Source organism: Patagioenas fasciata, chromosome 23 (assembly GCF_037038585.1).
Source record: "Patagioenas fasciata isolate bPatFas1 chromosome 23, bPatFas1.hap1, whole genome shotgun sequence".
Classification (NCBI taxonomy): domain Eukaryota; kingdom Metazoa; phylum Chordata; class Aves; order Columbiformes; family Columbidae; genus Patagioenas; species Patagioenas fasciata.
The window spans coordinates 5,664,592-5,687,072 of NC_092542.1; the positions used below are offsets into that span (position 1 = coordinate 5,664,592).

General features: G+C 61.4%; 1 protein-coding gene across 4 annotated transcripts in view; it reads right to left on the minus strand.

The window, feature by feature from the left end:
- Window positions 1-22,481, minus strand: part of CROCC (ciliary rootlet coiled-coil, rootletin) — a 29,441-nt gene that overhangs the window by 3,745 nt on the left and 3,215 nt on the right. For 3 of the 4 annotated variants that reach the window (XM_071798469.1, XM_065855329.2, XM_065855327.2), the window contains exons 2-31: window positions 21,280-21,431; window positions 20,290-20,475; window positions 20,128-20,211; window positions 19,955-20,046; window positions 19,715-19,880; window positions 18,636-18,742; window positions 18,359-18,559; window positions 18,185-18,281; window positions 17,003-17,098; window positions 16,783-16,908; window positions 16,562-16,698; window positions 15,395-15,556; window positions 14,806-14,950; window positions 13,619-13,987; window positions 13,040-13,233; window positions 12,829-12,956; window positions 11,761-11,912; window positions 11,185-11,286; window positions 10,978-11,112; window positions 10,137-10,268; window positions 9,827-10,065; window positions 8,490-8,649; window positions 8,240-8,407; window positions 7,075-7,411; window positions 6,053-6,171; window positions 5,853-5,982; window positions 4,500-4,639; window positions 4,222-4,425; window positions 1,663-1,860; window positions 1,436-1,585 (exon numbers count right to left, since the gene is read on the minus strand). In XM_071798469.1, the coding sequence (XP_071654570.1) occupies window positions 1,436-1,585; window positions 1,663-1,860; window positions 4,222-4,425; window positions 4,500-4,639; window positions 5,853-5,982; window positions 6,053-6,171; window positions 7,075-7,411; window positions 8,240-8,407; window positions 8,490-8,649; window positions 9,827-10,065; window positions 10,137-10,268; window positions 10,978-11,112; window positions 11,185-11,286; window positions 11,761-11,912; window positions 12,829-12,956; window positions 13,040-13,233; window positions 13,619-13,987; window positions 14,806-14,950; window positions 15,395-15,556; window positions 16,562-16,698; window positions 16,783-16,908; window positions 17,003-17,098; window positions 18,185-18,281; window positions 18,359-18,559; window positions 18,636-18,742; window positions 19,715-19,880; window positions 19,955-20,046; window positions 20,128-20,211; window positions 20,290-20,475; window positions 21,280-21,414 (4,791 nt within the window). In that variant the 5' untranslated portion in view covers window positions 21,415-21,431. The remainder of the gene's footprint in view (window positions 1-1,435; window positions 1,586-1,662; window positions 1,861-4,221; window positions 4,426-4,499; window positions 4,640-5,852; window positions 5,983-6,052; window positions 6,172-7,074; window positions 7,412-8,239; window positions 8,408-8,489; window positions 8,650-9,826; window positions 10,066-10,136; window positions 10,269-10,977; window positions 11,113-11,184; window positions 11,287-11,760; window positions 11,913-12,828; window positions 12,957-13,039; window positions 13,234-13,618; window positions 13,988-14,805; window positions 14,951-15,394; window positions 15,557-16,561; window positions 16,699-16,782; window positions 16,909-17,002; window positions 17,099-18,184; window positions 18,282-18,358; window positions 18,560-18,635; window positions 18,743-19,714; window positions 19,881-19,954; window positions 20,047-20,127; window positions 20,212-20,289; window positions 20,476-21,279; window positions 21,432-22,481) is intronic. The other variant, XM_065855330.2, reaches the window with a different exon arrangement.

Consider the following 22,481-nt stretch of genomic DNA (forward strand, 5'->3'; position numbering starts at 1 on the left):
GTATGGGGGCGCCATAGGATGATGCAAAGCTGGGGCAAGAGGGTGCTGGGGTTGTATGGGGGCGCCATAGGATGATGCAAAGCTGGGGCAAGAGGGTGCTGGGGTTGTATGGGGGGGCAATAGGGTGATACAAGGTGAGGGGGGCAATAGCGTGATGAGGGGTGGGGGGGAAGGATGCTGCATTGGGGGAAAGAGGGTGCTGGGGTTGTATGGGGGGGGCATAGGGTGATGCAAGGGGGGGGTAAGAGGGTTCTGGTGTTGTATGGGGAGGCAAAGGGCGATGGAAGGTGGGGGGGCAATAGGATGGTGCGGAGGGGGCAAGAGAGTGCAGGAGGCTGTATGGGGGCAATAGGGTGCTGGCGTGGGGGGCAAAGGGTGTGGGGGGCTGTATAGGGTCAATAGGGTGCTATGGAGGGTGGAAAGGGTGCAGGGGGATTTATGTGGGGGCAAGAGAGTGCTGGGGCTATATGAGGGGGTCCATAAGGTGACACAAGGTGTGAGGGGGGCAAATGATGCTGCATAGGGAGATTAAAGGGTGCTGGTGTTATATGGGGGCAATAGGTGTTATATGGGGGGATTAAAGGGTACACAGGGGGCAACAGGGTGCTGGCGGGGGGGCAGAAAGGGATGAGGGGCTGTATGGGGGTGATAGGGTCAAAAGGGTGCTGGTGTTATATGGGGGAAATAGGGTGCAGGGGGCTGTATGAGGGGGGCAAAAGGGTGCTGGGGCTATATAAGGACAATAGGGTGCTGCATGGGGGGGTTAAAGGGTGCAAGAGGGTGAGTGGGGGGCAACAGGGTGCTGGCTGTGGGGCAGAAGTCGGGGGGGGCCGTAAGGGGGCAATAGGTGCTGTGGGGATGGGAAAGGTTGCTGAAGGCTGCATGGGGCAGGGGGCAACAGGGTGTGGGGCTACATGGGGATCCATAGGGTGATGTAAAGAGCGGGGGGGGCAAAGGATGCTGCATGGGGGGGGGCACAGGGTGTTGGGGTTATATGGGGGCAATAGGGTGCTGCAAGGGGGGTTAAAGGGTGCATGGGGGCAACAGGGTGCTGGGGGCGTTGGAGAGGGTACAGGGGGCTGCATGGGGGGGTTGGAGAGGGTACAGGGGGCTGCATGGGGGGGTTGGAGGGTGCAAGAGGGTGCATGGGGGCAACAGGGTGCTGGGGCTGTTTGAAGGCTATAGGGTGTTGCATGGGATTGTGAAAGTGTGCAAGAGAATGCATGGGGACAATAGAGCCCTGGGGAGGGGGGACAAGGGGATGCATGGGGCAATAGAGCCCTGGGGAGGGGGGACAAGGGGATGCATGGGGCAATAGAGCCCTGGGGAGGGGGGACAAGGGAATGCATGGGGCAATAGAGCCCTGGGGGGGGCAAAAGGATGCAGGGGGCTGTGTGGGGTCAAAGGACAGGGAATTTGGGGACTCCCCCCTCACCTCCTGCTGCTGCCGCCCCTGCGCCTCCAGCTCCTCCTTGCAGCGCCGCAGCAGCTCCTGCTCCCCCCGCAGCGCCCGCAGCTGCTCCCGCAGCGCCGCCTTCTCCTCCCGCGCCTCGCCCAGCGCCCGCCGGGCCACATCCAGCCCCTCCTGGGACACCAGAGGGACAACCAGAGTGCCAAAAGCCACCCCAGGCTCACCCCTCACCTCAGGGCGCTGGTTCGCACCTGCAGGGCCCGGCGGTCCAGCTCGCCGGCCGCCAAGGCGCTTTGGAGCTGCTGCAGCCGCTCGTGGGTGGCGGGGCCGTCGGTGGATGTCACCGCGGTGCTCGGAGCGTCGTCCTTGGAGCCACTCTGGGCCAGCACCGCGCTCAGCCGCTCCATGGCCAGCTGCAACGCGCCGGCGCGCTGCTCGCTCTCCGTGAGCTGCACCCCAAAAACGAGCGACAAATGCGTTGTAGGGTCACAGGGGTTGGAATAAACCTTGGACAAAAACTGGCTGGATGTACAAGTGTCCCCGGCTGGATGTACCGCCAGACAGACGCACAGACACCCAGCCAGAGGGACACTTGTCTCCTGCACTAATTCCCCCCAAAAATGGACATTTTGCCCCAAACTCCCTGCTTGAAAATCAGCGATTTCACACCCCTGCCACACCCACAGTGCCATGAGTGGGTGACAGACACAAGGGCACAGACGGACACACAGACACCCACCCAGCTGGACACTCACCTCCTGAACCCTCAGCATAACCCCTCAAAAATTGGACATTTTGCCCCAAACTCCCTACTCAAAAATCAGCGATTTCACACCCCTGCCATACCCACAGTGCCACGAGTGGGTGACAGACACAAGGACACAGATGGACACACAGGCTGTGGGGGACTAAAGGGCCCGATCCTGCCCATGAGTGGGGGCGGGGCAGGGGTGTGGCGGGGGCGGGGCGGGGGTGTGAAATCGCTGATTTTCCAGCAGGAACTTTGGGGCAAAAATGTCCATTTTTGGTGCATTAGTGCTGCAGGGTGCAGGAGGTGAGTGTCCGGCTGGTGTGTGTCTGTCCGGCTGCACGTACAAGTGTCCGTCTGTCCAGTGGTACGGACAAGTGTCCAGCTGGACGTACAAGTGTCCGTCAGTCCGGGTGGATGCACAACTGTCCATCTGTCTGGACACACACGGCACCTCCTCCATCCCCCAGCACAAACTCAACAAAACTGGACAATTTACCCCAAAGGTCCTGCAATTTCACACCCCTGCCCTGCCCCCACTCATGGGCAGGATCGGGCCCTTTAGCTGCGCCCCCCCTCCATGTGTCTCCGTCTGTCTGTGTCCGTGTGTCTGTCACCCACTTGTGGTGCTGGGGTCAGGGTGGGGTGTGAAATTGCTGATTTTCAAGTAGGATCCTTGGGGCAAAAAAAACGTCCTTTTTTGGGGCAGTTTGTGCTGGGGATGCGGGAGCTGATGTCTGTCTGGGTGGGCATCTGTCTGTCCAGCTGCACATGCAAGTGTCTGTCTGTCCAGTGGTACATGCAACTGTCCATCTGTCTGGATGCCCAATTGTCCGTGTGTCTGTCTGTATGTCCAACCAGCCATAGAACTGTCCATGTGTCCAGCTGTCCATCCAACTGTCCGTGTGTCTGGTGGCTGTGACACCATCTGTACGTCCAGCTGGACCTGCAGCTGTCCCATGTGTCTGTCTGTCCATGCGTCTGTCTGGATGTGCAGCTGTCCATCTGTCTGTGCCCCCGTCCGTGTGTCCATCACCCACCCAGGGTCCTGGGGGTGACTGAGACCCCATCCTGGCTGCAGACACATGGACGGGGCACAGACAGACGGACACGTGGATTCTGGGTGGCCCTGGGAGTGGTGCTGTGTTTTCATGCCCAGTTGGACACATGAACAGTTGCACGTCTGTCTGTCCATCCATCCATGTGTCCATCCTGGTGTCTGTCACCCTATCCTGGGGTGCTGGGGTGGGTCAGGCCTAATCCTGACTTTAATGTCCCCATTTACACCCTTGTATTGCACATGAACACCAGTAAAAACCAGTAAATCCCCTGGTGCATCCTCCCCAAATCCCAATAAAATGGGTAAAACCCCTGGTGCATCCCCAGTGAAACTGATAAAAACCCCTGTGCAGACTCCCTAAATCCCAATAACCAGTGGTGGAGTCACCATCCCTGGAGGGGTAGAACAGATGAGGTTCTCAGGGACGTGGGGCAGTGCCAGGGATTGGGGACAGACCCACCAAGATGCTGAAGGGAGTGGAGCATCTCCCGTGTGAGGAAAGGCTGAGGGAGCTGGGGCTCTGGAGCTGGAGAAGAGGAGACTGAGGGGTGACCTTATTAATGTTTACAGATATCTAAAAGGGGCAGTGTCAGGAGGATGGAGCCAGGCCCTTCTGGGTGACAACCAGTGACAGGACAAGGGGCAATGGGTGCAAACTGGAACACAGGAGGTTCCACTTAAATATGAGAAGAAACTTGTTCCTGGTGAGGGTGGCAGAGCCTGGCCCAGGCTGCCCAGGGAGGTTGTGGAGTCTCCTTCTCTGCAGACATTCAAACCCGCCTGGACCCCTTCCTGTGGAACCTCAGCTGGGTGTTCCTGCTCCATGGGGGGATTGCACTGGATGAGCTTTCCAGGGCCCTTCAACCCCTGACACTCTGGGATTCTGTGTGGTTCTATAACAGTTGGACTCGCTCATCTTCAGCACCTTTCCCAACCAAAATGATTCTACGATTTAAAAACCCAAGCCAGGCGATGTGGATTTGGCGTATTTCATGCCATTACCTGTTTCTGCAGCCGCTCCCCGCGCTCCCGCATCGCCTGCGCCTCTGCTCGCCGCTCGCCCAGGGCCACCCGTGCCCGCTGCAGTTCGCCCTCCAGCACCCGCTGCTGCAGCTCCAGCCGCCGGCCCCGGCTCTCCGCAGCCTCCAGCCGCCGCTTGGCATCCTCCAGCTCGGCCTCGCCGCCCCGCGCCGCGCTCGCCGTCTCCTGCGGGGCACCGAGTGGCTCTGAGCGCCGGGGGACGGGGCAGGGTTTGTCCCCAGCGCGGTGGCGATGCCAACCTGTGCGGCTTGCAGGCTGCGTTCCAGCGCCGCCACCTTGTCCCGCAGCGCCCGGCGCTCCTGCTCGGCTCGCCGAAGCGTCTCCTCCTGCAGCAGCAGCGCGGCCTGGGCGCTGCTCAGCTCCCCCCCGCTGCGGCGCCCTGATAGAGACACCCCCGGGGTCACACTCCTTCGTGGGGGGGGCACAGGGGGGTTTTACTGGGGGTGGATCAGGGGTTTTACCCGTTTGACTGGGATCTATGGGGTCTGCGCAGGGGTTTTTACTGGGGATGCACCAGGAGTTGTACCCATTCTATTGGGATTTAAGGGGTCTGCATAGGCACTTTTACCCATTCTATTGGGATTTAAGGGGTCTGCATAGGCACTTTTACCCATTCTATTGGGATTTATGGGGTCTGCACAGGGGGGTTTACCAGTTCTACTGGGGATGCACCAGGGGTTTTACCCATTTTATTGGGATTTATGGGGTCTGCACAGGCAGTTTTGCCCATTCTATTGGGATTTATGGGGTCTGCACAGGCAGTTTTGCCCATTCTATTAGGATTAATGGGGTCTGCACAGGGGGCTTTACCAGTTGTACTGGGGATGCACCAGGGGTTTTACCCACTTTATTGGGATTTATGGGGTCTGCACAGGGGCTTCTATCAATTTTACTGGGGATGCATCAGGAGTTGTAGCCATTCTATTGGGATTTATGGGGGCTGCACAGGCAGTTTTACCTATTCTATTGGGATTTAAGGGGTCTGTGCATGGGGTTTTACTGGGGATGCACCAGGAATTGTACCTATTTTATTGGGATTTATGGGGTCTGCACAGGGGCTTCTATCAGTTTTACTGGGGATGCACCAGGGGTTTTACCCATTTTACTGGGACATATGGGGTCTGCGCGGGGGCTTTTCCCGATTTCACTGGGTTTATGGGGGATGCACAGGTCTTTTATCAATTTTACTGGGCCTACAGGGGGATCCATGGGCGGTTTCCCAGTTTCACTGGGGTTTGTGTGCAATACAGGGGGGTTTTACCCATTTTATTGAGCTTCATGGGGTCTGCACAGGGGGTTTTACCCATGTTATTGGGATGTATGTGGTCTGCACAGTGGGTTTTACTGGTTTTACTGGGGTTTACTAGTCATGCACAAGAGTTTCACTGAGGTTCCTGGGGTTTGCTCAGGAGATTTCATCAACTTTACCCAGATTTTGGTGCTACCCTTGGGGGAAATCCCACCGAGCATCCCTCATCACCTCCCCCCGTGCCTCAGTTTCCCCAAACCCCCTTTCTCACTGGTGAGGCTCCAGCACAGGACAGATCACCCCACACCCCACCATTTGGGGGGATGCACCCCCATAAAACCACCTGCATCACCTTCCTCGCCCTCAGCCACCAGTTTTTGGAGCTGCTGAGCGCGGGCGCTGGCGCTGTCCCGCTCCTCCTCCGCCTCCGCCAGCCGCCGGCCCAGCGTCCCCACCTGCACCCGCAGCTCCTCCTGCGGCGACAAAACGGGGTGGAAAAGGGGTTTTTGGGGGGATGATGAGGAGGGGAAAGGGGGCACGTACCCGCTCCCGCTGCGCGTCCTGCAGCTCGCGCAGGAAATCCCGCAGGGCCGCCCGCACCGCATCGGGGTCGCTCGCTGCGTCGGGGTCTGGGGGTGAGCCGGGGGTCTCTGGTCCCTCACCTGTATGGGGACAAACTGGGTGGCGTGGGGACGAACTGGGTGCGGCACTCGAGGGAGGATGACAAGCTGGAGTGGGATGCACCCAGGGGATATGGGGGACCCCTGGGATGGAGCAACAGGGTGATGGGGGACCCCAGGGATGGAGCAATGGGGTGTGGGGGACACCCAAGGATGGAGCAATGGGGTATGGGGGACACCCAAGGATGGAGCAATGAGGTGATGGGGACCCCAGGGATGGAGCAATGGGGTATGGGGGACACCCAAGGATGGAGCAATGGGGTATGGGGGACACCCAAGGATGGAGCAATGAGGTGATGGGGACCCCAGGGATGGAGCAATGGGGTATGGGGGACACCCAAGGATGGAGCAATGGGGTATGGGGGACACCCAAGGATGGAGCAATGAGGTGATGGGGACCCCAGGGATGGAGCAATGGGGTATGGGGGACACCCAGGGATCCAGGGGATGGAGCAACAGGATATGGGGGATACCAGGGATGGAGCAATGGGGTGATGGGGGACACCCACGGATGAAGGGGATGGAGCAAGAGGGTATGGGGATCCCCAAGGATGGAGCAGTGGGATACTGGGAGTGCCAGGGATAGAGCAACGGGGTATGGGGGACACCCAAGGATGGAGCAACAGGATATTGGGGACCCCCAGAGATGGAAGAATAGGGTATGAGGGACCCCCAGGGGTGTAGGGGATGGGGCAACAAGGTATAAGGATGCCCAGAGATGGAGCAATGGGGTGATGGGGGACACCCAGGGATGGAGCAATGGGATATTGAGGACCCCCAGGGATGCAGGGGCTGGAGAAATGGGGTGATGAGGATGCAGTGAGATCCCAGTGAGACGCATCCCCTTCCCCTAAAGCTAGGGACGGAGCACCCAGGGACCCTCACCCTTGCCCGGGGAGCCGGCCCGTGCCCGGCCGATGCCCATGGTGCGGCGCAGGGCGGACTGGATGCCTCCCAGGCGGGTTTCGGCAGCTCGGCGCAGCGACTCGCCGCGGGCCAGCTCGGCCTCCAGCCCCTGCGCCCGGCCCTCGGCCGCACTCAGGCGCAGGCTCAGCTCAGCCGCTTCGCCCCGCGCCGCCTCCACCTTCAGCTGCAGGTTGCGGGCATCGGCCAGCAGCTTCTTCTCGTTGCCACGAGCTTCCTCCAAGCTCCGGGCCAGGTCCTTCTCCCGCTGCCGAAATTCACCCTCCGCCTCCGACAGCCGCTGCTGCAGGTGCTGGAGCTGGTTGGGTGGGAAAGGGGGTGATGGGGATGGAGAAATGGAGTGATGGAGATGAAAGGGATGGAGCAATGGGGTGATGAAGCTGCAAGGGATGGAGTAACGGAGTGATGGGGAACCCCCAAGGATGCAGGGGACACAGCAACAGGGTGATGGAGATGCAGGGGATGGAATAATGGGGTGATTGGGACCCTCAGAGATGGAGCAATGGGGTATTGAGGATCCCAGGGATGCAGGTGATGAAGTAATGGGGTGATGGAGATGCAAGAGATGGAGCATAGGGTAATACGGGTGCAAGAGATAAGGTGATGGGGAACCCCCAGAGTGCAGGGGACACAGCAACAGGGTAATGGAGATGCAGGGGGTCAAGCAATGGGGTGATGGGGACTCCCAGAGATGGAGCAGGGGGGAATAGGGGACCCCAAGGATGCTGGGGATGGAGCAATAGGGTGATGGGGATGCACAGGATGGAGCAATGGGGTATGCGAGACCCCCCAGGGATTGAGTGGGGGGGTATGGGAGACCCAAGGATGGTGGGGATGGAGCAAGAGGATGGCAAGGAGCCCCAGGGTGCAGGGGACAGAGGGGTGCAGCGATGGGGACACCCAGGGACATCAGGCCCAGAGCAAGGGGACGATGGGGATTGCCAGGGATGGAGCAACAGGGGATGCAAAGGACCCCCCAGGGATGCAGGGGAGAGAGTGGTGGGGGTGACAGGGTCACCCAGGGACATGGCATCAAGCAGTGGAGCAGCAGGGACACCCAGGGGACATTTCAGGATGAGCAGCGCCAAGCAACAGGGACACGGGGGACCCTCAAGGACCCCCTCACCTCTTTCCTGGCAGCCTCTGTGTCGGCCTTGCTCTCCGCCACCTTCTGCCTGAGGCCGAAGGCTTGGCGGCGGCTCTCCTCCTCCCGCTGCTCCTCCAGGGCCACCCGCGCCTGCAGCTCGCCCACCTCCTTGCTCCTCTTGCTGTTCTCGCTGTCCAGGTTCTTCAGCTGCCCGAGGAGGAGACGGGGACAGCTTAGGGACACCCGAATTGGGGTGGGGGGGCGGACCCATCCTCTTCCTCGCCCTCACCTGCCGGCGCAGCTCCTGCAGCTCGCGGCGGGCGTCGAGGCGGGCGCGCTCCAGCTCCCGCATGCTCGCCCGCAGCTCCGTCACCTCCCGCTCCGCCGCCGCCTGCCCGTCCTCCAGCAGCGCCAGCCGCTGCTCCTTCTCCTCGTTGGCACGTTTCAGGCTGCAGGAGGCAGGGACAGGGCTGGTGTCACCCCCCCGGGGCCATCTCCCCATCCCTGAGCATCGCCCTGTCCTGAGAAACCCACTCCATCCCCATCCCAGGTATCCCCCACCTTGGACACCCCCTGCCAGGCATCATCCCCCCAGGACAGCCCCCACCCTGAGTGTTGTCACCCCAAATGTCCCCTCTGTCCCCCAGCACCCCCCTCTAAGGTGCTGCCCCATCCCAAGTGCCTCTTGTCTCAAGCATTATCTGGACTGAGCATCCTGCTAAAGTGCGTCCATCTGTCCCTGAGCAGCCTCCCATTCCCAAACTTCCATCCTCGTGTCCCCAGCATCATCCCAACCCCAAGCATCACCCTCTAACACCCCAAACATCCCCTAACTTGAGCATCTTCTTATTCTGAGCATCAACCTGACCCTGAGCATCACCCCAACCCTGAGCATCACTCTCCAAGTTGCTGCATCACCCCCTGTAAGTCCCAATTCGGGCACCCTCTTGTCCTGAGCATCACCCCCACCCTGAACATCGCCCTCCAAGGCATCACACCATCCCCTGCATCTCCCAGCTCCAGCATCCCCTTGTCCCAAGCATCAACACAACCCTGAGCATCACCCTCCAAGGCATCTCACCACCCCATATATCTCCTGACTTGAGCGTCCCCTTGTCTTGAGCATCAACCTGACCCTAAACATCACCCCAACCCCAAGCATTGCACTATTCCCTGCATCTCCCAGCTTCAAGCCAGACATGAGGAAGAAGTTTTGTCCCTGAGGGTGGTGAGAGCCTGGCCCAGGTTGGCCAGAGAGGTGGTGGATGAACCATCCTGGAGACATCCCAGGCCAGGCTGGACGGGGCTCTGAGCAACCTGAGCTGCTGAAGATGTCCCTGCTCATGGCAGGGGTGGCACTCGGTGACCTTTGAAGGTCCCTTCAGTCCAAACTGTTCTGTGATTCTATGATTCTAACTTGACCGTTCTCCTCACCTCAGCATCCCCCGACCCAAACATGTCCCAACTTGATCATCCCCTTGTCCCGAGCATCACCCTGACCCTGAGTACCACCCTCCAACCTGCTGCATCACCCCCTGCACCTCCCACCTTCAGCACCCCCTTGTCCCGAGCATCCCCCCGAGCATCCAAAACACGGCACCACCCCGAGCACCCCTTGCCCCTCACCTGATGCGCTCGCCCTCGGCGCGCCGCAGGGCCGCCCGCAGCTCCTCGTTGGAGCGCCGCAGGGCCTCCTTCTCCCGAGCCTCGTCCCCCAGCGCCCGCCGAGCCTCCTGCATCTGCCGCCGCTGCTCCTCCCGGCCCTCCCGGCTCTCCCGGGCCTCCCGCTGCGCCTCCAGCAGCTCCCGCCGTCCCGCCGCCCGCGCCTCCGCCACCAGCCGCAGCTGCGCCCGCGCCTCCTCCGCCTGCACACGCAGTTTAGAGAGGGGGATATTTTTTTTGGGGGGGTGGGAAATGGTTTTTGTTGAGGATTCACCTCCCGGAGGGCACCGTCTCGTTGCTTGGCCGCTGCCGTCGCTTGGTCACGGAGATGTTTCACCTCCCGCTCGTGGGACGCTGCTGCCTCGTCTGCCCGTGCCCGCAGGGTGCGCAGCTCTGCAGTCAGGCTCTGGGGGGGGGACATAGAGGTTTGAGGTCCCCCCCCAAAAGTGTGGGCATCCCTTCGGGGGATGTTGTAATGGGGACGGTGCAGGGATGGGGATGCAGGTGGTACCCGAGCAGCCCCAGTGCTGGGGGGGCTTGGAATGGGGAGATGAGGGGGTTGCAGCTGGGGGGGTGCAAGAAGTGGGATCGTTGGGAAGGGCTTGAAATGGGGGGGGGAGCCCTAAGCATTTGGGGTTGCAGTGAGCGGGCTATCAGGGTACTTGTAGTGATGGGATGGGGGGAACCCTCCAGCATGAAGGCTTGCAATGTGGGGGCATAGTAGACACTGAGACATGGGCATGTGCAATGGGGAGGGGGCTCAGGCATAGGGGGGGACCCACAGGGGATACCCAGACATGGGGGGGACAAGGGGGACACCTGGGTGTACAATGGGGGTGAATGCTTGGGCATGAGGGCTTGCAACTGGTGGGGGGAACCCTCAGACATTGGGGTTTGCAATGGGGGGGCACAGGTGACAACCAGTCTTAGGGGCTTGAAATGGGGGGGCATAGAGGACATCCAGGCACGAGGGTTACAACGGGGGGGGACATGGGGGACATCCAGGCATGGGGGCTGCAAGGATAGGGGACACCTGAGCACAAGGGCTTGCAGTGGGGGACACATGGGGCTCTGTGCCATTCTGGGGGGGTCCCAGGACCCCCACACACACCCACCTGCGCCTTCTCCTGGTGCCCAGTGACCTCTCGCCGCTGCTGCTCGAGCTCGGCCGTGGCCTCGGCCAGACTGCGCTGCAGCCCCCCCAGCGCCTCCGCCGCCGCCACCCGCTCCTGCTCCTGCAGCGCCAGCGCCTGGGGGGACACACGGCTCAGCCGGGGGGGGACAGCGGTGCTGGGACACGGGGGGACACCGGGGTCACCCACCTGCTGCTTCTCGCTCTCGCGCTGCCGCTGCGTCGCCACCAGCTTGGCCGCCAGCTCCTCGTGCTCCCGCGCCAGCCGGTCCCGCTCGGCCTCCAGCTCCTCCTGCCGACCCCAAAAATCAACAGCGAACCCCCAAAAAACCAGCATCGCACCCCAAAAATCAACATTTCACCCCAAGAATCAATGTTATACCCCAGGAATCAATGTTATACCCCAGGAATCAGCATTGCAGCACAATGATCAGTATTGTACTGAAAATAATCCCCATTGCACCCCCAAAAACAAGTAATGCATCCCAAAAATCAGTATCGTTCCCCAATAATCATCGTTGCACGCCAACAATCAGCGTCGCAACCCAAGAATCAACATTGCACCTCGACAATCAGTATTGCAACCCAAATACGTGTTGCTCCCCAATTATAGTCACTGCACCCCAATAATCAGGATCATGCCCTAAAAATCGCCATTGCACCCCAGAGATCTGCACTGCAGCCTTGTACAGAAAAAAAAGATCACCATCGTGCCCCAAAAATCAGCATTGCAGCCCAAAAATCCAGCACCCCGCCCCATGCCCACCTTCTCGCGCTGCAGGCGGTCCAGCTCGCCGCGGTGCGCGTCGCGGGCGCTCTGCAAAGCCACCGCCACCGCCGCCGTCTCGGCCGCTGCCACCGCCTGCTGCCGCGCCTGCAGCTCCTGCTCCCGCTCCAGCCGCGCGGCAGCCAGCTCCGCTGTGGGGACATCCCCCCATCAGTGGGGACATCCCCCCATCAGTTGGGACATCCCCCCATCAGTTGGGACATCCCCCCCATCAGTTGGGACACTCCCATGGTCAGTGGGGACACCCCTGGGAGAGTGGTGTGTGGGGGGGTTAAGTGACAGGAGCATGGACACGGGGGGAATGCGGTGGCAGAGGGTTTGATGTGAGCCTGTTGCAGAAGGGTGGGGATGAGGATGGAGATGAAGATGAAGATGGGTGGGATGAGGATGAAGATGGGGATGGATGGTGATGGTGATGGTGATGGTGATGGTGATGGTGATGGTGATGGTGATGGAGAGGGATGGATGGGGATGAAAATGAAGATGGGGATGAAGATGGGGAGGGATGGATGGGGATGAAGATGAAGATGGGGATGGATGAGGATGAAGAAGGGAATGGTTGAGGATGAAGGGAATGGTTGAGGATGAAGGGAATGGTTGAGGATGAAGGGAATGGTTGAGGATGAAGATGGAGATGAAGGCAGGGATGGACGGGGATAAGGATAGGGATGGGAACGAGGATGGGGATGAGAATAGGGATGGACAGGGATGAAGATGAAGAGGAACAGGGATGGATAGGGATGAAAACGCAGATGGGGATGAAGGTGGGGATGGATGGGGATGAAGATGGGAATGGTTGAGCATGGAGATGGAGACGAAGACAGGGATGGATGGGAATGGAGATAAGGATGAAGACTGGGATGGATGGGGATGAGGACAGGGATGGGAATGGGGATGAAGATGAGGAGGAATGGGGATGATGAAGAAGATAAAGATACATGTTGAAAAAGACAGAGACAAAGTTGAGGATGGATGGGGATAGACTGGGATGAGGATGAAGATGAGGATGGCAATGGGGACAAGGACAGATGGGGACAGTCCCCTCACCCTCCAGCGCCTCCTTGGCCTGGCGCAGGTCCCGGCCCTCAGCCTCCAGCTGTCGGTTGTGGGTGCTGAGCTGGGCGAGCTCCTGCTGCAGCTGGAAGATGCTGCTCTCCAGCCCCTCTTTCTCCAACCTGCCCAAATATCACCGGCCACACTGCCAAAATCCAGCTCCAGGGGTGGGAGACACCCTCACCCCCCAACCCCCGGCACCCACCTGAGCATGGCTGCCTCCTGGGCCTGATCCTGGCCATGGCGCTGGGCGGCGGCGAGCTGGACGGCCAGGCTGGCCCCCTCCTTGGCCAAACCCTCGCGGGCCTGGCTGAGCCGCAGCAGCTCCCCCCGCAGCCGCTCCTGCTCCCCCCGCGCCTGCGCCAGCGCCTCGCCCGCCGCGCTCTGCTCCTGCACCGCCTGCCAGGCACCCCCAGTTACCCCGCCCAGTCACCAGTTACCCCATACATCCGCCATGGTCCTCCCATTTACCCCACCCAGCCACCCAGTTACCCCATGCATCCGGCATTGTCCCTCCAGTTAGTTCATGCATCCTCCCAGTTATCCCTGTGCACCCTCCCTGTTCCTCCCAGTTACCCCATGCCTCCTCCCATTTGCCTTATGCATTCCCCCTGCCTCTCCCAGTTCCCCCCTGCACCCTCCCCATCCCTTCTAGTTGACCCACGAACTCTCCCCATCCCTCCAGTTGCCCTGTGCATCCTCCCTATCCCTCCCAGTTGCCTTGTTCACCCTCCCCACTGCTTCTCATTGCCCCAAACACCCTCCCAGTTACTCCCTTACCCACCTGGCCCAGGTGCTGCCGCAGCCTCAGCTGGTGCCCCCGCAGCCCCCGCAGCTGCTCCCGCAGCCCCCGGGATCCCTCCTGGGCCGCCCGCAGCCCCCGCTCCAGCCCCCGCCGCTCGGCCGCCCCCAGGCGCAGCCCCCGCTCCAGCCGCGCCCGCAGCCGCTCCAGCTCCCGGCCCAGCCGCTGCTCCCGGCTTCGCCCGAGCTCCCGCTCCGCTTCCAGCTGCTCCAGCCCCCGGCCCAGCTCCGAGCGCTCCCGGGCCAGTCCCGCCGCCAGCTCGCTGCTCCGGGCCAGGGCGTCCCGCAGCCGAGCCCGCTCCGCGTCCGCTCCGCGCTGTGCTGCCTGCAGCTGCCCGCAGCTCCCCTGCGCCTGGGGACACAGGGGTAGATGTTCCCGCCAGGAAGAGGGTAGATGTTCCCGCCCGAGAGGGAGTAGATGTTCCCGCCAGGGAGACATCCCAGACCAGGCTGGACGGGGCTCTGAGCAATCTGAGCTGGTGAAGATGTCCCTGATCATGGCAGGGGTGGCACTGGGTGACTTTTGAAGGCCCCTTCAACCCAGACTGTTCCGTGATTCTAGGGAGAATCGGGCTCTGCAGCACCCACCGTGGTGCCAACCGCACAGGGGGGCAATCCGGTGCTCAGGGGACACCTGCTGCAGGTCCTGGGCCTGTTGCTTAGGGGTTGCACCCAGTGCAGGGTTTGTACCACCTGCACAGGATTGCACACGGTGCACAGGATTGTACCTGCTGCGTGGGATTGCACACAGTGCATGGGGTTGCATACACTGCACGGGGTTGCACCTGCTACATGGGGCTGCACATGTTGCTTGGGCTGAGCCTGTTGCTTAAGGCTTGCACCCCATGCAGGGGTTATAACTGCTAACCAGGATTGTACCTGCTGCATGGGCTGAGTTCGTCACTTAGGGGTTGCACCTCGTGCAGGGGGTTGCACCCCCTGCATGCATTTGCACCCGCTGACCGAGACTGCACCCGCTGCATGGGACTGCACCTGTTGCTCAGGGGTTGCATCTAGCGCATGGGGGTTGCACCCACTGCACAGTAGGGGCACCGGCTGCTTGGGGTTCACCCACTGCATAAGGGTGCTTGCTGCATAGGGGTACACCTGCTGCATGAGTGGGGGTTGTACCCACTGCAGGGGGGTCTAGGGGGTTGCAGGGGCACCCACCTTTTCCAGCGCCTCCGCCAGCGCCTCCCGCTCGCCCCGAGCCACCTCGGCCTCCAGCGCCGCCCGGCTCAGCTCCTCCCGCAGCTCCAGCAGCTCCTGCTGCGCCCCGGCTCGCTGAGCCTCCAGCTCCTCCACCTGCTGCTGGCTGCAGGGGGGCACCCATGAGGAGCGGGGGCTGCAGAACCCACTGTTTTGCAGCACCCACTTGGGGCAGGGGTTGCAGCACCTGCTATTTTGCAGCGCCCTTTTGCAAGGGGGGTTTGCAGCACCCACTGAGGTTTTGCACCCACTCATTGAGGGGCTTGCAGCACCCACCTTGCGGGGGTTATGGGGACCCAAGTTGGGGGGGGTTCAGGGGACCCTCTTGGGGGAGCGGGTTGCAGGGGTCCCACTAAGATCTTGCAGCACCCACTTGGTGAGGGGGTGCACCAACCAAAATGGGGACACACACACACACACAAGGTGGCAGCACCCAGATATGGGGGGAGGTCTCGGGGGAACTCATGGGGATTTTGCAGCACCCATTTGGGGAGGGGGATGCTGCAGCACCCAATACCTTGCAGCACCCTGGGGGGGTCCCAGCACCCACCTGTGCTCCAGCTGCTGGCGGGCGTCCTCGGCAGCACGGGCGGCCTCATCCCGCGCATCCTCCAGCTCCTCGCTGCGGCGCTGCAGCTGCGCCCGCTCCTGCTGCAGGGCCCCCACCCGCTGCTGCTCCCCCCCCAGCGCTGCCTCCGCCTGCTGCAGCTCCCTGCCGGACGGACAGATGGACACGGGGAGGGTGGGGGGACAGACAGACAGGGTGGTGCTCAGGGGTGGGTGCGCTGGGATGCGTGTGGACGGATGGACGGATAGAGATGGATGTGTAGGGATGGATGGACAGGCAGATGTGAGGGGATGCACAGCGACAGACAGACAGGCATGGTGAGGAAGGGAGGTACAGACAGACAGACAGGCATGGTGAGGAAGGGGAGGAAGGGAGGTACAGACAGACAGACAGGCAGGATGCAGTGGGTATGATGTGCAGGGAGGAACGCATGGACAAATGGACAGGTCAAAACACCCAAGGATGGACACATAGAGAGGGAAGGGTGTGCAGGGACAGATGCACAGACAGGCCAGAGGGATGGATGGACAGACAGACAAGCCAGGATGTGTGGGGACAGACTGATATACAGAAACACACAGGAAAAGATGCAAAGGGCTGGAGGGATGGACAGACATGCTAGGGTGTGCAGGGACAGACAGACAGGCAGGGGGACAGAGGGAAACATAAAAAGGGATGGATGGACAGACTGACCAGGATGCAGAGGGATGGACGTGCAGGCACACACAGGGATGGAGAGGCAGACAGACAGGTCAGGATGCAGAGGGACACGAGTATGCACAGGGACAGATGGACACACATGGATGCAGGAACAGGGACAGCCACGCACAGAGAGCCAGAGCTCAGGACAGACAGACAGAGGCCAGGACAGAGTGACAGAGCTTAGGGACAGATGGATGGAGCTCAGGGGAGACAGGCAGAGCTCAGGATAGATAGATGGACAGAGCTTGGGACAGACAGCTCAGGACAGAGAGACGGAGCTTGGGACAGAGAGATAAAGCTCGGGAGAGAGAGACAGACCTTGGAACAGATGAACGGAGCTCAGGACAGACAGATGGAGCTCTGGATAGAGAGACGGAGCTTGGGACAGATGGACAGAGCTTGAGACAGATGGCCGGAGCTCAGGACAGACAGACAGACAGCCGATACCTGCGCAGGCCCTCGGCCTCGGCGCTGAGCTGCTCCAGCTGCTGCTCCAGGGTCCCCACTCGCTTCTCGCTGTCCCCCAGCTCCCGCCGCAGGGTCCCGGCCTCCTCCCGCCCGGCCTCCGCCTGGCCCCGCGCCTCCTGGGGGGACAGACAGGGGGGATCAGCCTCCATCATCATCATCCTCAGCATCAGCATCCTCCTCCCGCAGCCCCCCGGGCTCACCTGCAGCTGGAGGTGGCGGCGGCACAGGGCGGCGTGAACGGCGGCGGTGGCGGCGCTGGGTGAGAGGGGACACGGAGGGGGCACCGGAGGGGACAGTGGGTGCTCGGGGTCGTCTGCCAGCACTGCCTGCAAGGGGTCGGGGGACACCCCAGGTCACCCAGGGGAAACGGAGGCAGGGAGGGGGAAACTGAGGCAGGGAGGGGGGGAAACCAACTGTGACCTGGGTGACATCCTGCAGCGTCTGCCGGAGCAGCTCCAGCTCCGTGCGCAGAGCCTCCACCTCCGCCGGCGACGGCTCCTGGGCACGCGAGCTCTCCTGCAAACCCCCCGAGGTGGCGTCGGGCACGACCGGTGCACAACGGGCACCGCAGCCAGGTATGCGTTGTGCATCACACCCAGCATGCATCACACCCTGACATGCATCGTGCATCACGCCTGAGCATGCATTGCACCCCGGCATGCATCAGACATCGTGCTCTGGCGTGCATTATGCCTTGGTGTGCGTTGTACAACACACCCTGGTGTGCAGTGCACCCCAGCATGCATCATGCATTGCACTGCGGTGTGCACCATGACCTGGCGGGTGGAATTTGGCATGCAGCATGCCCTGGGGTGCAGCATGCCCTGGTATGTGCTGTGCCACCGCATGTAATGTCTGGGATGTGCAGCCTGGTCCAGCATGCATTGTGCATTGCTTCCAAGCATGCACCGCACTCAGGTATGCATCATGCATCACACCCCAGCACGAATCGTGCATTGTACTCCTGCATGCATCACACACTGGTGTGCATTGTGCATCACACTCTAGCATGCATCATGGCTTGGCAAGCATCATGCACCGCACCCTGGTGCACCTCATGGCTTGGCATGCATTGTGCACTGCAGCTGGGCATGCATCCTGCCCCACTGTGCATCGTGCAAAGCTGCTGGGCATGCACTGTGTGCATTGTGCATTGCAGTTGTGCATTGTGCACCCTGCCCCGCTGTGCATTATGCATGGTTGCTGTGCATGCACTGTGTGCATCGTGCATTGCATCTGTGCATTGCACACCCTGCCCTGCTGTGCATTGTGCACGTCTGCTGTGCATGCACTGTGTGCATCGTGCATTGCATCTGTGCATTGCACACCCTGCCCTGCTGTGCATCGTGCACGTCTGCTGGGCATGCACTGTGTGCATCGTGCATTGCATCTGTGCATTGCACACCCTGCCCTGCTGTGCATTGTGCACGTCTGCTGGGCATGCACTGTGTGCATCGTGCATTGCATCTGTGCATTGCACACCCTGCCCCGCTGTGCATCGTGCAGCACGCCTCAGCCTGCACAGTGCCCCAGTGCACCTCCCTGCACCCCCAGACCAGGCACCCCCACCCCACCTCACATCTCCTCACCCCCTGCACCCACCAGTTTTTGCAGCTGCAGCGTCAGCGCCTCCACCGCCCGCTCCTTCTCCCCGTCCTCCACCCGCAGCCGCTCCAGCGCCGCCGCCAGCTCCGCCAGCCTGCAGCAGAACACGGGCAGCACCGCAGCCCCTCTGACACCCCCCTCAAAAAAAAAAATAACCCCCAACCCTGCTACCTGGTGCTGAGAGCGGCTTTGTCCAGGTCGGCGTCCCGCGCCGCCAGCTGTTCCTCCAGCTGTGCCAGCCGCATCGCCTGCTTCTCCTGCGCGGCGCCCGCCTGGCTCTCGGCCAGCCGCAGGTTGGCTGCCAGGTGCAGGCAGGCGGCGTGCGCAGCCCTGCCCGTGCGCGACGCCTCGTGCCGCAGCTCCGACAGGTCCCTGCCGGGGGACACGCGGGGTTGGGGACCCACTGGTGCTCGGGGACATCCGGAGATACCCCACGGACAGCACTGACCTCTCGGTGGTGGCTTTCATGTCCCCAAAGTGGCGCCTGAAGGCCACCACCTGTCTCCAGAGGCTGAGCAGGCGGCTGTGCTCGCTGCTGAAGTAGCTGTTGAAGGACTGGTGGGGGGACAGAGTGACATGAGTCCCGGCCATGGTCCCATCTCTGTCCCCTGCCTCCCGCAGCCCCCATTCCTCTCCCTTTGATCCCCAGATCTCCAGGTAAAACCCCCATGTCTGCATCCATCACCCCCTAGGTGCTCCGCAGCCAGCACCCCCACCCCAATTCCTTCCCACCCTGCACGGAGAAGGACGCGGGACACATCCTTCTGCCTCATGTCATCATGTCACCCTCCCATCCTGTGCCACATCTTCTGCCCCCAAAAATTCTTCTCTGTGCACCATCCCTCATGGCCCCGCATCCCTCCCAGTGCTCCTGCATCCCTTTCCATGCCACAACCCTGCATCCCTCTGCCTTGTATCCCCTTCCCATCACGTGCTGCATCCCCAGTACCCCCAAAGTCTTCTCCGTGCAACATCCCCTGTGGACTTGCATCCCTCCAAGTGCTGTTGCATCCCTCCTGGTGCTCCTGCATCCCCACATCCCTCTGCCTCATATCCCCTTCCCATCACATGCTGCATCCCCTGTATCCCCGAATTCTTGTCTGTGTAACATTCCCCATGGTCCCACATCCCTCCTGGTGACCCTCCATCCCTCCCAGTGATCCTGCATCCCTCCCGGTGATCCTGCATCCCTCCTGGTGACCCTCCATCCCTCCCAGTGATCCTGCATCCCTCCCGGTGATCCTGCATCCCTCCTGGTGATCCTGCATCCCTCGCAACCGGCCCCACATCCCTTTTCACGCCGCATCCCTCTGCCTCACATCCCCTTCCCATCACATCCTGCATGCCCTATACCCCCAAATTCTTCTCCATGCAACATCTCCCATGGCCCCACATCCCTCCTGCTCCTCCTGCCTCGTCCCAGTGCTCCTTCATCCCTCCCCGCATCCCTCCACCTCACATCCCTCTCCCCTCCAACCCCTGTCCTGCTCCCCCTCGCACCCCCCACATCGCGGGGTCCCCCCGAACCTCCTCCTCGCGCCTCCACTCTGCCTCCCGCTGCTCCAGCTCGTCCCGGGCCCGCGCCCAGTCGGCCGTCAGCTTGCGGATGTCCTCGCTCAGCGCCGCGTTGGCCACGTTGGCTTGTTCCAGCTGCTCCCGCAGCATCGAGTTCACCTGCACCAGGCTGCTGCTCCTGGGGTGGGGGGGTCACACATGGAGCATCAACCACCGGGGGGTCCCGCAGCTCCCATGGGATCCCCCGCTCACCTCTGCTGCTCCTCTTCCAGCCGGATCAGGGCGTTCTCCAGCTCGTTGCTGCTCTCCTCCTCTGGCTGCGAGCCGCTCACATCCAGCTGGCTCTGCAGGGAGGGCAGCCTGGTCATCACCACCCCAATTTGGGTTGCGGTTAGCGCAGGGGACCCCCAAAACCCAGCGCTCACCGTCAGCCTCTCCTGCTCCAGCTCCGTCGCCTTCTCCAGCAGCTGCTGCTCCACTTCGCCGCATTTCTTCTTATACTGCAACACCTGGGCGGAGAGGATGGCGTGGGTGACACCACAGAGGGGGTCCCCAAAATGTCCCCGTGTCCCGTGGGAAGGATTTACCTTGGCTTGGAGCTTCTGCACCAGCTGTGCTTGCCGCTGCTGGCCCTCCTGGTAGGCCTGCAGCTTGCGCTTGTAGGCGGCTTGTTCCTCCTCCAGCAGCCGCCGCAGCTCGATGTTGTGCTGCGCCAGGCTCCGGCTCTCGGCCGCTTCCCGCTCGCCCGTCTCCAGCCGCAGGGTTTGCTCCAGCTGCGGATTATTTGGAGGGGGGGATGTAGGAGATGCTGGGATACCCCCCACCCCACACATCGGGGTGTTCAACCTGCCCCCGGCACCCGCTGAGCATCCTCCGAATCGCCCGTGACACCCTGTCCGAGGCAAAGGTATCGCTTTGGGGTGATCCCGCACACAAGCAAAGCTGAGACCCCCCCCAAAATTCTGCATCCCCCCCTCTTTGCATGCACAGGTTGGGAATAAACACAAAAAATTGGGTGTGTTTTTAAAACCAACCCAACTTTGAATCAGGGGGTTCAGCAAAGCCCCAGCCTGACTTCCTGATGGGTGCAGCACCCTCAGGCTCAGCGGCAGTGAACCCCTTGGGCTATTTTCCCAATGTTTGCGCTTTTTTTATAAATAACCAGGCACAAACAGGGGTTGCCCCCAAAAAAACCCAGTGGTCGCCCCCCAAAAAAACCCAGTGGCCCCTTGATTTGTGTCTCCCGATCACGCAGGAGCCACGTTCAGCCTCTGGCCGCTGCCCAAAGCCCCTTTGTAATTCCCCCGTTGCCACGGCAAGGGGATGTGACGGCGAGCGATGCCGACGGGGGGGTCCCCACTTCCCGAAAAGCAGCAGAATAGATAAAATAGGGATGGGGGGCGAGATGCTTTGTGCATCCCGCAGGACAAGCCCCGACAAGTCGGGACAGGTCTGGACACAGCACCGAAATTGCCATCACAGGGACATTGTGAGATGCAGCTCCAAGCACACAGCATGCAAAGCTCCTATTGCATGGATTTTTGGGGTTAAAAGGGGTGGTTTTGGGTGAGCCCTACCCGCTCGCTGATGGCGTTGTACTTGATGGCCAACTCATCGCGCTCGGCACGGCTCTGCGCCAGCAAGTCCTCAACACGCGACAGCTCCTGCTGCAGGATGCGGTTCTCCTCCTGGAGGGACAGCAGCGAGGACATGGCCCCCGCCACGGCCGCTGTGGGACGGGGACCGGGATCAGGGCGGCTCTGCCAGGGGGACATGGTCCCAGGATGGGGATATGGTCCCCAAATGGGGATCTGGCTCTGGGATGGGGACAGAGCCATGGGATGGAGATCTGGCCCCAGGGTGAGGATCCCACCCTGGGATGGGACCATGTCTCCAGGATGGGGACACAGTCCCTGGATGGGGATCTGGCTCCAAGATGGGATTCCACCCTGAGATGGGGTCCTGCCCTAGGGTGGGGACATGGTCCCTTGGATGGGGACACAGCTATGGGATGGGGACACAGTCCCTGGAATGGGGATCCCACCCTGGGATGGGGTCCCGCCCCAGGATGGGGACATGGTCACTTGGATGGGGACACAGCTATGGGATGGGGACACAGTCCCTGGGATGGGGATTTGGCTCCAGGATGGGGATCCCACCCTGGGATGGGGACACAGTCCCGTGATAGGGACATGGCTCTGGGATGGGGACACTTCCCCGGGATGGGGACACAATCCAGTGATAGGGACATAGTTCTAGGATGGGGACATCACTCTGGGATGGGGACACAGCCCCAGGGTCCTGGGGTGGGGACACGGTCCCATGATAGGAACATGGCTCTGGGATGGGGACACTGCCTTGGGATCGGTACATGGTCCCCAGGATGGGGACACGGTCCCGGGATGGGGATCCCACCCCGTGATGGGGACACGGCTCCAGGATGGGGACATCGCTCTGGGATGAGAACACAGCCCTGGGATGGGGACACAACCCCAGGATCCCACCCTGGGATGGGGACATGGTCTAGTGATACGGACATGGCTCCAGGATGGGGACATGGCCCCGGGATAGGGACACAGTCCCTGGGATGGGGACACGATGCCCTTTGCAGCCAAGAGCCGCTTTGTTCCTCCAGCGGGGAAGGGCCGGGGCTGAGCCTTCCCCACGCACGCCATCGAAGCCACAAAAAGCATTTTCCGCCCCCTTCAGCTGCAAATATTTCACCCTGCACAACTTAAACATGCAGAGCGACACAGTTTGCAACCACAAATCCGCTACA